General features: G+C 44.9%; 1 protein-coding gene across 2 annotated transcripts in view; it reads left to right on the top strand.

Annotated features, from left to right (window-relative positions):
* DNMBP (dynamin binding protein) overlaps positions 1–15,453 on the top strand; it is a 583,091-nt gene that overhangs the window by 552,789 nt on the left and 14,849 nt on the right. For both annotated transcript variants that reach the window (XM_086922586.1, XM_086922587.1), the window contains one exon: positions 1,033–1,559. In XM_086922586.1, the coding sequence (XP_086778712.1) occupies positions 1,033–1,559 (527 nt within the window). The remainder of the gene's footprint in view (positions 1–1,032; positions 1,560–15,453) is intronic.

Here is a 15,453-nt window from a genome sequence, read left to right on the forward strand (position 1 = left end):
AAACCTAATCTGGATCAATCCAATCTGGCAAACTATCGCCCAATTTCCCTTCTCGCTTGGCTGAGTAAGCTGATTGAGAGACATATTAATATCACACTTGTTGACTATCTGGAATCCAACAACTTGTTGCATGATTCTCAAACAGGCTTTCGTCCTCAGCTTGGGACGGAAACAACCTTACTTGCAGTAACGGAGGAGGCAAGGAGGTTATTGGACCAGGGAGGTACGGCGGCAATCATCCTCCTGGACCTCAGTTCCGCGATTGACACTGTTAACCATAACATCTTGTCCCACAGACTTAAAAGCATGGGAGTGACGGGCACGGCACTAACCTGATTTCAGTCCTTCCTGAGTGACCGCTTCTTCCAAGTCTTTGAAGGAGATGTGGTGTCCTCCAGGTTGCCTCTTAGCTGTGGGGTTCCTCAGGGCTCTGTCCTGAGCCCTACGCTTTTGAACATCTACCTGAGTCCCCTGGCGGAGATTGTCCATCCATTCGGTATCAAGATCATCACCTATGCTGACGACACTCAGCTAGTAGTAGCATTAAATCACTCCAATGGGTCTTCTAGCTCCCTAGGTCTATGTCTAGTGGCAGTGGCCGAGTGGATGGAACTCTCTTGCCTCAAGCTCAACGGGGACAAGACTAGGATTATGTTCCTGGGCAACCTTCCATCTTCCATCCCTGCTCTCCAGTGGCCGGTATGTCTTGGCCCTGCTCCACCTCCAAAGGCACAGATCAAGACCCTTGGCATGTGGCTTGATAACTCCCTTAATTTCAACCACCAGGCCACCAAGCTCTCAGCCATCTGCTACGGGCTGATGAGAATGTTGCGCACCATGTTTCTCAAGCTTTTTATGTAGCTGTTCGAACACATTTCAAGATTTTGTCTCTGACTTTTCAATGTATTTTGTTAGGGGTTTTACATTTCCTTGCCGCATTTCCTTTCCAATATTTGGTTAAGATAACTAATGGCATTTATATTCCTTAAGAGTATGTTTTTTATGCTAACATTTAGTGTCTTATCTCCACAGCATCCAAAGGTTTCGTATACAGCTCATTTCTCAAACCATATAATCCACGCCAAAGTCACTCTGATGTTTCTGTTGGAAGCCACTCCTCTACTGAATCGGGTTATGGTGGCTCGTCCCCCATTCTGTCAAGGCAGAACAGCAATAACACTTTGACATTTAACGCAAATAACCCATCTGTAACCTTTTCAACGACAAATCCGCAGAAGTCTAATACAGATGGTTCGTCTACAGCAGTCATCAACCAAGCAGATGCATCTCATGGGGACTCCTACAAACGGCCGAAAGACACAGATTGTCCCAATCTGGCCAACCAGTGTGATGGTCGTGAGAGAACAATTGTTGCAGACGTTGTACAGTCATCAAATATTCGCCGCTCTAGTCAACAAGACGCTGTGAATAACACTACAACACGGAATAAGTTGGAAAAGGGACGAAGTGTGGAACCCCCCAAATCATCTCATAGGATATCTCCTTCTCCAGTAGAGCAAGATTCTGAGCAAGACAGCAGCGAGTCTGAAGGCAACCAGGTAAACATGTAATTCCAGCTCTGTTCCTAATACGCTGTGAACACTTCCTTTAAACATGATCTCCATTAACATAATGGCAACATGTTAAGTGGGTAATGACCACGTTTGATGTTTTCTGCCACAAAATCTGGCATTTAGGCTTTTTTTCAGACAAATTTGTATATTTATAATTGAATATTTCTCTTTGTTGGATAGCTTTAAGTACTAGATTAGAAAAAATTTCTTTTGTCTGACGAAACAAATGTCTGCAGTAGGTTACTTCAAGAATTCGTACTTAATATGTTAAGCAGCTTGATGGCGTCTGGAGTGAGAATAGTGAACAATTCTTTAATTGACTTTTCTGAACAGAACTCTTCCAATAGTTAGAAAACACATCTCGCGCTTGCAGACTCCTGGACTTGGCAAGTATTTAAGAATGTCATGCTGGCAAGGTGCTAGTGTGTTAGATTTACTGTCGTTTTGTGTGTATTAGGCAGTGCAGAACAATGCTTTTTAATAACATTTATCATTTGGTGATTTTTTTGGTGAAAACCAAAACACTATGTCCACAGATATCCCCTGTTCTGCTGTCCAGACCATAAACATAATCTCTGATTAATTTATGTAAGTAATTGGCGACCTACACTTGTAGGGTATTTATTTCTTTATTTATTTCCAGAGTTTTATATAGCGCGAACAAGATCTTTGCAGATATCAGAGCGCTTTACATAGAAGAGTACATGAGGGAACAAAGTCAAATAGGTAGGTCGATAGTTCACAGAGTACAGAAGGGAACATGAGGGAACAAAGTCAAATACGTAAATCAGTAGATCATACAATACAAATAATACAATTGGGTGGCTGCAAAGCAGTCAAGTGGGTGATAAGACAGCTCGTACAAATAGATAAGTGGTCAAGCAAGTAATAAAGATCATCGCAGGGTGTTGATAGGGTTCGAGATAGTAGTACAGGTGAATTTAGCCATGAGGATAGCTTTTACTTCTTTTTTGAAGAGTGTAGTGGAAGAGAGAAGCCTGGTTTCGGGAGGGAGTGAGTTCCAAATCCTAGGCGCCATTCCTGAGAAAGAGCGCTTGTATGTTTTCTCCTTCCGGAATCTTCGAGGTTTCAGCAGAAGATTGTTTGCGCCTCTCGTGTTTCTGGTTCCCCCAGAGATTGTCAATTTCTGAGCAAGGTAGCCGGGTGAGTTTAGGTGTACAGCCTTGTGTGTCATGCAGGCTATTTTCAAATGTATTCTGGCTTCAAACGGCAACCAATTCAGGGATTTCAAGTCAGGGGTGATGTGGGAGTGCTTTTTTGACCCCGTGATAAGTCTCGCTGCAGCATTTAGAGATGCTTTTAGTGGTGCGGTTGTAGTTAGTGGGAGTCCGCAGAGGGAGGTGATGCCGTATTCAATTCGTGGGATGACTAGTGCTTGCACCGCTGTTTGGAAGTCTTTGGCTGGGAGGTAGGGTTTAAGTTTCCTCAGAGTATTGATCTGGAAGTTCGCTCCCTTTGTAGCTTTGCTGACATGTTGCTGCATGTTGAGATTGGTGTCGAGTGTTATGCCTAAAGATTTTGCTGATTCCACGATGGTGGGTTGGACATTGAGTGCGGTTAGGAGTTTAAGCCAATGTTGAGTGGTGGTTATCTTCGCTGGAGGTGCGATCAGAAGGAACTCTGTTTTCAGGGCATTGAGTTTGAGGTGATTGTCGGCAAGCCAGGATTGGGTGCATCTGATCGTTGAGTTCAGGAGCAGGATGTCATTGGGAGATTGCAGTTTGAGGTAGAGTTGGGTGTCATCGGCATACATGTGAAAGTGTACATTGGATTCTTGTAGCAGAGTGGTGAGCGGTTCCATGACTAGGTTGAACAAAGTTGGGGATAGAGAAGATCCTTGGGGGACGCCTAGCGTTACAGGTACTGGCGTGGACATCAGGTTGTTGCTCTTGAATTTCTGCGTCCTGTTGCGGAGAAAGGAAGTGAACCATTTGAGGACAGTTCCAGATAAGCCCATTCTTTTGTTTAGTAGTTCTATTAGATTCTCATGTTTAACGGTGTCGAATGCGGAGGAGAGATCGAGAAGGATGAGGAGGCAAGTGTCATTTTGGTCTAGCTTTTGAAGTGCGTCGTCAATTATGTGAGTCATAGCCGTTTCTGTGCTGTGTCCTGCTCAGAAACCTGATTGGTGAGGGTTGAGGAGATCGAATTGCTCAATGTGTTTAGTCAATTGTAGTTGTGCACATTTTTCCAGCAGTTTGGCGAGAGTGGGGATATTGGTGATGGGACGGTAGTTGTTGAGATCCGCGGGGTCGGCTGTTGGTTTCTTTAGTAGAGGTGTGACCTGACCAACTTTGAGGGAGTCAGGTATGCTTCCTTGTTGGAGAGAGCTGTTGATGATTTTAGTCCAGAGAGGGAGAATCAGTGGGGTAAAGTCTTTTACTGCGAAGGCAGGGAGGGGGTCCGTGAGGTGATTGGAAGGTTTCAGGGTGCTAAGTAATTTGCCAATTTCTTCTTCCGAATATGTGTCAAAGGTTGACCATGTCGCATTGTTTTTTGGTTCAACGGGTGCTGGGCATTTGGGTTTGGAGTAGAGGCTTGCGTCAGTGAGGAGATCGCTTTTTATTTTGTCGGTTTTTTGGATAAAGAAAGCAGCGAAGTCTTCACATGAGGGTACCACACTCCCAGTGTTGAGTGGTTGTGGTAGCTCTTTGGATTGTGATTTGATTAGCTCAAACAGTTTTCTCGGGCGGTTCTTTGCTTGGTTAAGTTGGAGGCGGAAGAAGTCCGATTTTGAGCGTTTTATTTTCCTGAAGTAGGCGTTTCTCTTCTTCTTCAACTCTTTTAGGTGCATTGCAGAGGGGGCTGATCTCCAGGTCCGTTCTGCCATTCGCATGTCTCTTCTATCTTCGTTGAGACTCCCGTCGTACCATGGTTTGGAGATTTTAGTGGCGACTCTTTTTAGTTGCATAGGTGCAGCCTCATTGATTATCGAAGTCATAGTGTTGAGATAGTGGTCAGTCAAGGTTTGGACGTCCGAGGCGCCTGCAGGAGGGAGTAGGAGATTGCAGCTGTTAGGGGGCAGAGAGCCAGGGTTGAGCTTTTTCGTGTTTCTTTTCCAGACCTTGGGCTTGGAGAGCTGCACAGGGTTGACTTTGACTTTTTCGTTGATAAAGAATGTGATAATGTGATGATCCGACCAGTCACAAGGTTGGATGGATTCAAGTTGGATGGATTGCTCCTTGGAGATGATCAGGTCGATGATGGAGCCTTTCTCATGGGTCGGGCTGTTGCATATTTGGGTGAGGTTCAGGGCATCGAGGAAATTTTTAAGACTGTTTACCACTGCGTCGCTGCTGTCATTCCAGCGGAGGTTGAAGTCACCAAGGTATATTTGGGTGAGCTGGCGACCGGAATTGGTTGAGATCATATCCATGATTTGTTGGGAGAACGTGAGGTTGTCCCTGGGTGGGTGGTATATGCTGTGCAGAGTGCATATCGGTTTGCCCTCACTGATGATGTTGAGGCAGATGTATTCACAGGATGTTGGGGATGGCAGGGATGTGGAATTGACTTTCTGAACAGAGAGGTTGTTCTTGTATATGCATGCGATTCCGCCACCTATTTGGCCTGTTCTGTCGAGCCTGATAATGTGGAAGTTGGGAGGAACCAGAATGTCCATTATGGGTGTCGAGGATTCAGTTAGCCACGTTTCAGTCAAGATGATTAGGTCAAGGCCCTGCGATAAGAGGAGTTCAGCAATGGCTGCTGAGTGTCTCGTCGCCGATCTGCAGTTGAGAAGCGCGCATTTGAGGCGGGGTGTGTAGAGGGTGTTAGATTGTTCTAGCGAGAGAGGGACTTCTCTAAGGTTAGTGGGGATGGAGGCTCTGCTGTTTAATGTGGGTGGTCTAAGGGGATTTGGGTGTATCGTGGGAATGTTGCGGTGTGGGGTGCTTGTGTGAGTTTGGGGGGCTGGATCATAGGAGCGTAGTAGGGTGAGTGTGTCGAGGTCAGAAGAAGAGTTGTGGGTGCGGCGAGGGCGGTTGTTGCGATTAAGAGCTGGGATTGATGTCAGCTTGGGGCATAGCTGAGTGCGAGAGTTGGCCTGAGAGGTGGGGGACACATTTGGCGGGGAGGTGTGGACGTGTGAGGCGTTGCAGGGGCGATGCTGAGGACTACGGGAATTGCTGCGCCTATGAGCAGGGTTTGAAGCCTGGTGTGGGGCGTGGTGAGGGTGGGGGACCGCCGGGGGGGAGGGAGGCAGGCTGGGATGGGGGGTGGAGGTGGCTGGGTGGTGTGTAGGACATGTGGAGAGTCGTTCTTTGATGTCCTGGATGTCTTCTTTGATCTGAGTGAGGGTGGCCATGATGAGTTCCATCGTAGGGTAGGTGGTGGGGGTGGGGGTGGCAGTCAGGGGTGATTGGCTGGCCAGGGAGCTCGTGTGCAGGCGAGGGGGAGGGCTGGTGTTCAAGCAGGTCTGCGTTGTGTTGGAGCGTGGGATAGGGTTAGGGAGGTGAGAGGTTCTGGACTGTTGGGGAGTGGATGGGATAGGGAGGAAATTGATGTTATGGGTGGGGGCATTGGCGGTAGGCGTGGGGGACAACGTGTAGGCTGGGAGACTGGTAGCTGTGTTGGAAGGAGGATGGTAGGGGCTGAGAGTAGGAGGGGGGGTGGGAGTGGAGATGATCCTGTTAAGGGGAAGGGACGTTAAATTAAGAGAGGGAGTACGTTCTGCGCAGTAGATTGGTGGGTAGTGAGGACTGAGAATGGGGGGGGATAAAAGGGGGGAATTGTCAGAATGCGTGTGATTCTGGTGCTGGACTAAGTTGGGAGTGTTAAGTGTGGGGATCGTGCTGTCAGCGCCGAGCGGGGTGTAAATGCCCGCTGTAGGTGTGGAAGGTGTGTTGAGGGTATGTGTGGAGGTCCGGACGTTGGTGGAACGGGCGGCGTATGAGGGGGAGCGATCTATGTCTGAGATGGGGTGCTGAGTTGGGATAGTGAGGTTGTGGGTGGGGGATGGGAGGTCAGGGGTGGTAGGTGTGTCCCTGATTGAAAAGTATGCAGCTGAGAGGTCATGGTTGGTAGAATTGGGGTAGATATGCGTGTTTGTCCGTGACTTGGAGAGGTGTTCTTTGAAGGTGGGGAACATGTTGTCTAGCAGTTCCAGGTTCTTGTCTGTGGATTGTAATAGGACAATCCCGGTATTGTAAATAGTGATGGTGGCTCTGCCTGGAAAGACCCGGGACGGGGAGATGGAGAGAGTTTGGCTGTGTGCGGATTTTCTAGTCGAGGAGACGGTGAGTAGGGTGAAGAACGCTTTTCTCCATTGAGCTCTGCGTGTGGTGTGGAAGATGATATCGGTGTTCAGGGATCCATTAACCGGTGAGAAGTAGGTGTCAGCGAAGGGCTTTTCCGAGTGTGACCTAAGGAAGTTGTGTTTAAAGCGTTTGGCGGCTTTTTTGGTGAGTGATGGTGGATAAATGATTTTGTATGTATGTTTGCCGATGGGGTCCATGTTGCGTTGCAGGATTAGGTGGGTATGGGAGGATGCAGTAGTGGACTATAATAGTACCAAAGTGCAGAAAGACAAGCTTGCAGAAACGGGTGCAAACAGTTGGAAACACAGTGATAAGTCACAGCAAGCAAGATGTTATAAAAAGTGACACTAGTACTCAGCCAGCCTTTCCAGGCTATGAGAGTGAGCAGTAGGGCAAATACATACGGTAATTAGTAAGGTACAAGGTGTAATAATAGGCATAATACTGATAAAAAATAAGGGTGGGGTACAATGGGTGAGTGCACTATACTATAGTTGATAATATTGATATTGGAAAGGATCCAGATACACAATTTACAAAACTCAAAATTCAAAAATCGAGGGTGCCACTGGTTGTCTGTTCAGCTGGTGTGAGGTAGAAATCTGTGCATTTACAAATGTTCAGAATACAAGTGAAAGTGGTACTCGTGAGGGCTCCAATATACGAGGTAATAGTCTGTGCGTACAGGTGTTCAAAATACCGATATAGGTGTAGTACTGCAATGATGTGTAAACTCTCTTGCCTATGTAAGGTAGTAATCTGAGTAATACAGATGTTTAGAGTAGAGCTAGAGCGTACTAATGCAGTGATGGCAAACACACTTTCCTGTATGAGGTAGCAATCTGTGTAGTACATACATTCAGATAAGGCTAAAAGGGCAATATTGCACAATATAGTAATAGGTAGGCATTCTTTCATATATGAGGTAGTAATCAGGTCTAAACAAGTAATAAAACTATAGTGAGTATAATAATATATAGGCATAGGCCGGCATTCTGTTATACTAGTCTACAATACTATAGTCCCATAGAGGCTGGAGACTAGACTAAGATGGCCGCCAAATAGTTCAGATCAGGCAAGTAGTCCTTTGTTTGTTGCTAAGCAGGTTGGGAGTAAGAGAGAATAGTCCTCTTTTTGCTGCTATTGCTCTGAGCACCGGGGAAGAGATTCCACTTCCTGTTCAAGCAACCAGAGCTCAAGTCTGGCTGGGAGTCTTATCTCTATGTGGGGGAGTTGAGCTGAAGGGGCGCGTGGAAGATAGAAGGTATGGGGGGATTTATTGTTACAGTTTTATGGCCCCCGCCATTTTGTACAAAGGGATAGAGTTTTTCAGTGAGTTAGGCTTTTCAAAAAGAGAGTCGGTGGGAGGGAAAAGTAAATACCTGAGTTTTGTGATTCAGTCCCTCTTACCAGCAGAGTTAAATAGAAGCATTACAGAAATCCATGGTTGACTTCCTTCCCCTTCGTGGGTGTATGTGACTGGTTAAAAAATGCATCCCAGCCGTATACCGATGTCACGGGGGGCAGACTTCGGTGTTCCGCCGCCCCAACTGGTCCTAATTTGCTCCTTGTGATTGTGAGCTGTGTTAGCTCTCACTGCTCCGCTTCGTGATCTAGTGACCCCCGTCGTGTGAGCCATCACCTGTGGTCAACGTCCCTCCCTGCTCTCCCGACCGCTCGTGCTCCTCTGCTGCGGTGTGCGGGGGGGGGGGGGGGGGGTCGCCGTGACCCGGTGCTGCCTTTTCTGCCGTCGGGCCCGACCATCGACCGTGTCCGGTGCTTCTCCCGCCTTCGCCCTGGTGTCCGCTGCCCCGCTCTCATTCCTCTACTGTGGCGGTGGTGCAAGGGGTGGGGGGGCTCCGTTGTCTTGATCCGATGTTGTTGTTGTTGTTGCCTCAGCCCCCTTCGGTCCTGGGGTGTCCGCTGAGGTGTATCCCTGGTTCCCGATCACCGCTTCAGTTCGGGGGTGGGAGGAGACACTCCGGTGTGCGTTCTGTTCCTGGCTGTGTCGTGGGGTCCGATGCTCCGCTTTGTTCCTGGTGCCCTCTGCCCCGCTGTGATTCCTCTGCTGCGGCGGTGTTGCAAAGGGGGTGGGGGGGCTCCGTTGTCGGCTGGCTCCTCGCTGCTCTCGGTGATCTCCTGTCGATGCCGGTGCAAGTGAACCGAGCGGCGTCCTCAGCAGCAGACAGGGGGATGTTCCGAGGTTGTTGTTGTTGCCTCAGCCCTCTTCGGTCCTGGGGTGTCCGCTGAGGTGTCTCCCTGGCTCCCGATCTCCGTGTCTGCCTTCCGTTCGGAGGAGGGAGGGGACACTCCGGTGTGCGTTCTGTTCTGTCCCCGGCTGTGTCGGGTGTCTCTTGCGACCGACCCGAGCCTCACTCCGCCTTGTTGTTGTTCCGCTATCCCAGCACGTTCCTCCACGGACGTTGTGAAGCTGGCGGGTCGCGGCGGTGTCCAGAACAAGATTCCTGTTCCTGGGGAGGTCGGTGGCTGCTGCTAACAGGGATATACCCACTTAAGGGATCCCAAGCACGGGGAGCTCCTTCGAGGAGCTCCTACCAGGCGGCCATCTTGCCATCCAGCCGTGAATGAAGCATTGACGGCTGAATAAATCTTCTTTTGATTCCTCTTCATGGGACCATTGCAGTTCCACAGTAACATTAAAGGAGAACATTGTGGAACAGGGACGACCACATAAAGTGGACCACACAGCCAATTTTAGGTTCTATCAGAGCTCCAAGCATCTTTTCAAAGTGTCTAGCGGTGGTTGTAGCACATCTTTGCCCGATGTAATTCACATGTTTATACATCGCAATGATTGGCTGATAAAGAGCGCTGGCCAACAGCAGTGTCTAGAACACACTCTGGCAGCAGTATCACTCTTGCACAAGTTAAGGTTTCACAGTGAATACCAATAAGTCCCATCTCAATCCATCTGCTTCTAGGAGCATCGCTAAACTTGATTATCACTTTCCTCAAACTGACAGCAAAACAGTTGGCTATCTGCACCTTGTACGCTCTCATATAGAAAATACAGTCCTAGTAAAGACAGCAAGCTTGAGCACTGTGTATCATTCAAAAACAAGATGTGCACTGACTCACCTCCGCTGTTTTCTGTAACCCAAAAGATCTGTCAGTGGGCCATTCCCAATCAGATACAGCTCTTAGCTTAGCATGTGTAGAGGTGTGGAAAAAGACTTTGTAGGCCTGCTAAGTAGGATGCATCAACAAACATACAAATGGGAAATGAATCCCTACGTCAGCACTAATTCCACAAATGGGTAATGACTGTAATTGATCTGTTCACCACTGTAGAAGAGCAAAATGCCTAAGCTCCACCTCTCCATTTAATCACACCCACAGTCCTGAACAACACACTTTGTGTGAATTTTGGCAAGGACATTTGGCTTAGGCTTTTCGTCCGCTACCTCTGCTTCCACATGTAATGAATAAATTCAGACAAATGTCTGCCACGTGGTACAGTGGCACCAACGTGGGCACAATAGCTCTAGTTCTGTTATTCTAGAAATGTCAGCCCTTCCATGCTAGAAGCTTCCAATCAGGGCAGGTCTTCTAACACAACATCAGGTACATCTGAGACATCCAAAACTCAAGGAATTCAACCTTGCAGTTTGGCATCTGAAATCCTACATCTTCATTATCTCTATCTACCTGAGAAGTGTATGCTAATTCACCAAGGGGCATGCAAGCCTGCTACGTGTATGTTATGCAACAAAGTGTAAATGCTTTGTCCATTACTGGCTAGGCAAGACTACATATGATATCTGTTGTACCTTTAGAAGGCAGTGTTAGAATACACTTCAGTCCGCTTATGTTTCACAACAGTATTTGCTTACTTCCAAAACAGGCAACCCAATTACCTCTTTAGTATTTCAAAACTTCTATGCCTTCATTTGGGGACCTAAAGAAAGTAGTCCCTGTAAGAACACCACTGGTCCTCTCATGGAACCTAACTGTATTGCTTACAAGGTGAACTGATTCATTCCTGCACATCACAATACTTTTCATGGACCATACCTTTTCATGGGGCAGTCATCTAGAGTCCTTGTTTTTCCCTTAGAGTTCGAAATAAAGGATCATCCATCATTGGGTAGATATTTACAGTGTAAGTAACATTGTGTTTCTCTTTTTAAAAGTGTTTTAATTCAATGTTTTATATATCATTTGTTGAAATAATTTTTCTTTAAGTTCACTTTTGCTCAGTTTTATTTTACCACAAATGTTATACTGTGTCAAACCTCTAAGTTTTTTATATAATTATCACGTTTAGTTATGCATACATATATATTAAAAATATATAGTCAAAAGGTACACACATTCTGTGTCTGTGTGTGTATATATGATGATATGTTGCATATATATATATATATATATATATATATATATATATATATATATATATATATATATATATATCCATGCCTGCCTTCACGCTTTACTTATTTTATATCTGCCAACGCGTTTAAAGGTCGAAACCTCTTCTTCCAGGGCTGCAAAAATGACTCGATTGCGTGATCATACTGTTTCCGGCTTTCTTTATTTCAAAAACCTCCTGTGGGCGTTAGTGAGTTAGAACGCCTCACTGTTGTTATCTGGAATTTGAAGTCCGTGATACACACGGTGTTGTGCTTTAAGTAAGTTCCAGTTCATTTGTTCAATAATGCTTTTAGTTTATTTCCTTAAGTAGGCTATATTGCAGCGCTCCTATCCTAATCAAGCCTGCTTCTCTGGCCAGTGCCCATTCTGCGGTATATATATATATATGCCGTGAAGCTCGCATCTCTTCCTCGGATCAGTGAAGAAACGAGCGTAGACCCAGATTTAGTGCCAATTTAGTTTATTCAGAAACACCACCAGCCGCCATCACAACGCGTTTCGGCAGAACCCTGCCTTGATCACATGACAACATTGACGTGTACCACCTCCATTTTTAAAGTGACAGTGCATTCATGGACATAGAAGACGTATTGAATTTCGGGCTCAGGTATTTGTCAATGTTTCACAGACATACCATTTTTTTGTTTAATACATGTAGACAAAATAATTAATAACGGCTCAAATGCCTATTTTTGTCAGTCTATCCTAGAGATCCAATCCTGAGTTTAATACAATTCATATATGAAAGGATAAACAAAGTCCTAGCCAGATACTCTGTGACCTCATGGCTTATAGCACAATACATGTATATATTGTCTGAGAATCTATTGATTTTAACACTTCATTGCATAAATGCTTAATTATTCCTCAAAGGCCCTCTTGTTGTTCTTGTCCCTGCTAATCTAAACAATTTAAAGTGATAACATGGAACCCATATGTAGCCCTAAAGGAAACATATTATCTAAAGTGCAGAGTGTGCTAGGAGTAACACCACCCGGTTTTCCTCCTAAATGTGCAAACTTACAACTTAATATACCCAAAAATTGGAAAAAAGTGCAGATGTGCATATTTAGCAATTACTGAGACTTGATTCAACTCCAGCTTATTTTTCTTGCCTTTGACTCAGAATGTTGCTAATGTAACGATGTTATGTGCAAAATTACGTGCCTAAAAAGCAATTTGTGCAAAGCTCTCCTATTCTCATAATATGGGGGTTACAAAAGAAGGATATATAGAGATATAAATTGACAAATTTTTCCCACAATTATGAATACAACCTTTTAAAATCAACGTTAAATATTTAGTAATAAATAAATGCTTATGTTAAAAAGGTCATATAAATATAATTCATTCATCATTAAAATCTCTATAAAATCCACAATAGAAAAAGTGTTCATAAAAATTATATATATCTCTCATAAAACATTTCATGATCTCATAGTGCAAAAAGCTCCTCTCTTGTAAATACAGTGCAAGTATGAGGGTACAAATTATCATAAAACGCGGAACAGGGATTGATTGTTCTAAGAATGTATAAAGATCCTCACTCATATTGAGCCCGGTGGGCTGTTTGGTGTCGAGCTGCAATATGTAGTGGGTTTCCAATAAGTTCCCTTCCCTGTCTCCACCTCTTCTTTGGATTGTAACAGTGTCAATGACGTAATACCTCAAATCCTTCGTATTTCCCTCATGATGTTCCTTAAAATGGCGCGCTACAGGGTAATTTGGGTCATTGTTGCTTATAGCCCTAATATGTTGCAGCACCCTTTTATGTGCTGCCAACTTAGTACTCCCAATATACATGAAGTTGCAGCTACATTCTAACACGTACACCACAAATTCACTTCTACATGTTAAGTGATACTTGATCATTTGGGGTTTCGCACTAAAGGCTGCCAGAAATGAAGTTTTATTGCACCCATAATTACAGGCCTTACAGTTCGAACATTTAAAAAATCCCTTCCTGGCCATAAGCCATCCGGCTTCTTCCTTACACTCTGGACTACTTTTGACCAGAATATCGGCCATTAAGGTAGATTTCCTGTAAGTTATTAAAGGGAATTATGGGAGTAAACTGCCTATAATAGGATCCTCTTTGACTATGTGCCAATTAACCTGAATGATCTTGCTAGTTCTTTTTGTTGTCTGCTAAAAGATTAATCTAGCAGGATCCCCGGTTTCTGACATGTTGCTCTCCTGAATATTTTTGGGGAGTTTCCTTTCCTGAAATAAATCCTACCTGGCTTTTAGCCTAGACTTCCTGATTGCTATATCTATCATCTTAGCACTGTATCCACGGTCAATGAAGTTTATCTTGCTTTCTTGTTGATGTTTATCTAAATCCCTAACACTGCTGCATACCCTCCGCAATCTAAGCATCTCCCCTTAGGGAATGCTATGAATTAAGTGCTGTGGATGTAAGCTTGTTGCATGAAGCAACCTGTTGCCTGCAGTTTCCTTACAGAACAAAGATATACTTATGTTGTTATGTAGAGTAACCTTTACATCAAGAGGCAGGATACTTAGATTACTTATGCTGGACGTAAACTTCAAGTTCACATCATTGGAATTGATACATCTGATAACATCCTCAGCTTCACTAAGTGTTCCATTCCAGATATTAATAAGGTTGTCAATATATCTTAACCAGGACACTACCTTTTCTCAGTATGTGTACTGATATTGCCTCCTGAGGACTAGCTCCTCCCACCAGCCCAAAAATATACAGGCATAACTGGGGGAGAAGCTGGCCCCCATTGCAACACCTTGCACCTGTCGGAACATTTGTTTTTTAAAAAGAAAGAAGTTATGTTCTAAACAGAAAATCAACAAATCCATCAATATTCTATTGTGTTGCGTGAATTCAATAGGTCTTTTGGATAAAAAATGTTCCACCGCTTTTAAACCGTCATTATTCCTTATACAGGTGTATAGCGAGGATACGTCTAATGTAATGAGTTGGTATCCATCTTGCCATTTTACTTTACTAATTTTACATATAAAATCACCTGTATCTTTAATAAAAGACTAGCAGCTTGTCCCGACGTTGTCCGGATATGAATTGCTGCCGGCCAGTAGTATATTGTTTTGTAGGATTTCGTTTAGATAGCATTTCTTATCTGTGACAGGCCTGTGAAACGCTCCGATTCACAGTGCACTGCTGATGCACTTAAAAGTGCGTGTTCAGTAGTGTGTGAACTCGAGTTTCCCTACTTTATTTTTCCTTGCAATATTATATAGCGCGAACTCGACAACATGGCATGAGCACAATTTACATTACAGAAGAACACATTCATTTGTGGTAGGCACGGGGAGACAAAGCGATTTGCCTGGAATCACAGGATGTTGAGCTCATGCCGAGATTCAAACATAGCTCCCCAGCTCTAAAGTTCGCAATTCTAGAACTTGTGGCGGGAGGTGTGTCTAAAAGTGTATGTCGGTGTTGGCCATCAATGAGAGAGACCTGTGCATTTTTCAAATGGGTGGTGAAAAAGTAGGAGTATGTTGCTGGAGATGTGGGCCGCCGTGCCACCAATGTGCTTACCGGGGGAGGGTAAACACCCATTATTCCGCAACAATTTTTTTTCCGCAAACCATCACTCCGCATACTTTCCTTACGAAAGTACCATGACTCCCCAATGCCATTATAACGCATGGCCATTACATTTTATATGCTTTTACCAAGCATACATTTACAACAAAATTCGTTGTAAATGCATGAATGGTAAAAGCATGTATTTTTTTTTAAATGTTTGGATAAGGTAAGTATGGCTATAGGGGTATATGTTTTGGGTTACTGAGGTATATGTTTTGGGGTGTTTGGGTATTTTAAGTGTTCAGATATAGTTTTGGGTTATGGGGTACAGGGGTAGTTTTAGGGTTTAGGGATAGGGATAGGTATGGGTTTTGGGGTACAGGGTTTTTTAGGGTTCAGGGCTAGGTTTGGGTTTTGGGGTACAGGGGTATTTTAAGGGTTCAGGGCTAGGTTTGGGTTTTGCGGTACAGGGGTATTTTTAGGGTTCAGGGCTAGGTTTGGGTTTTGGGGTACAGGGGTATTTTAGGGTTCAAGGGTAGGTTTGGGTTTGGGGGTACAGGGGTATTTTAGGGTTCAAGGGTAGGTTTGGGTTTTGGGGTACAGGGTTATTTTTAGGGTTCAGGGCTAGATTTGGGTTTTGGGGTACTGGGGTATTTTTAGGGTTCAGGGG

Source organism: Lissotriton vulgaris, chromosome 5, assembly GCF_964263255.1.
Source record: "Lissotriton vulgaris chromosome 5, aLisVul1.2, whole genome shotgun sequence".
NCBI lineage: Eukaryota > Metazoa > Chordata > Amphibia > Caudata > Salamandridae > Lissotriton > Lissotriton vulgaris.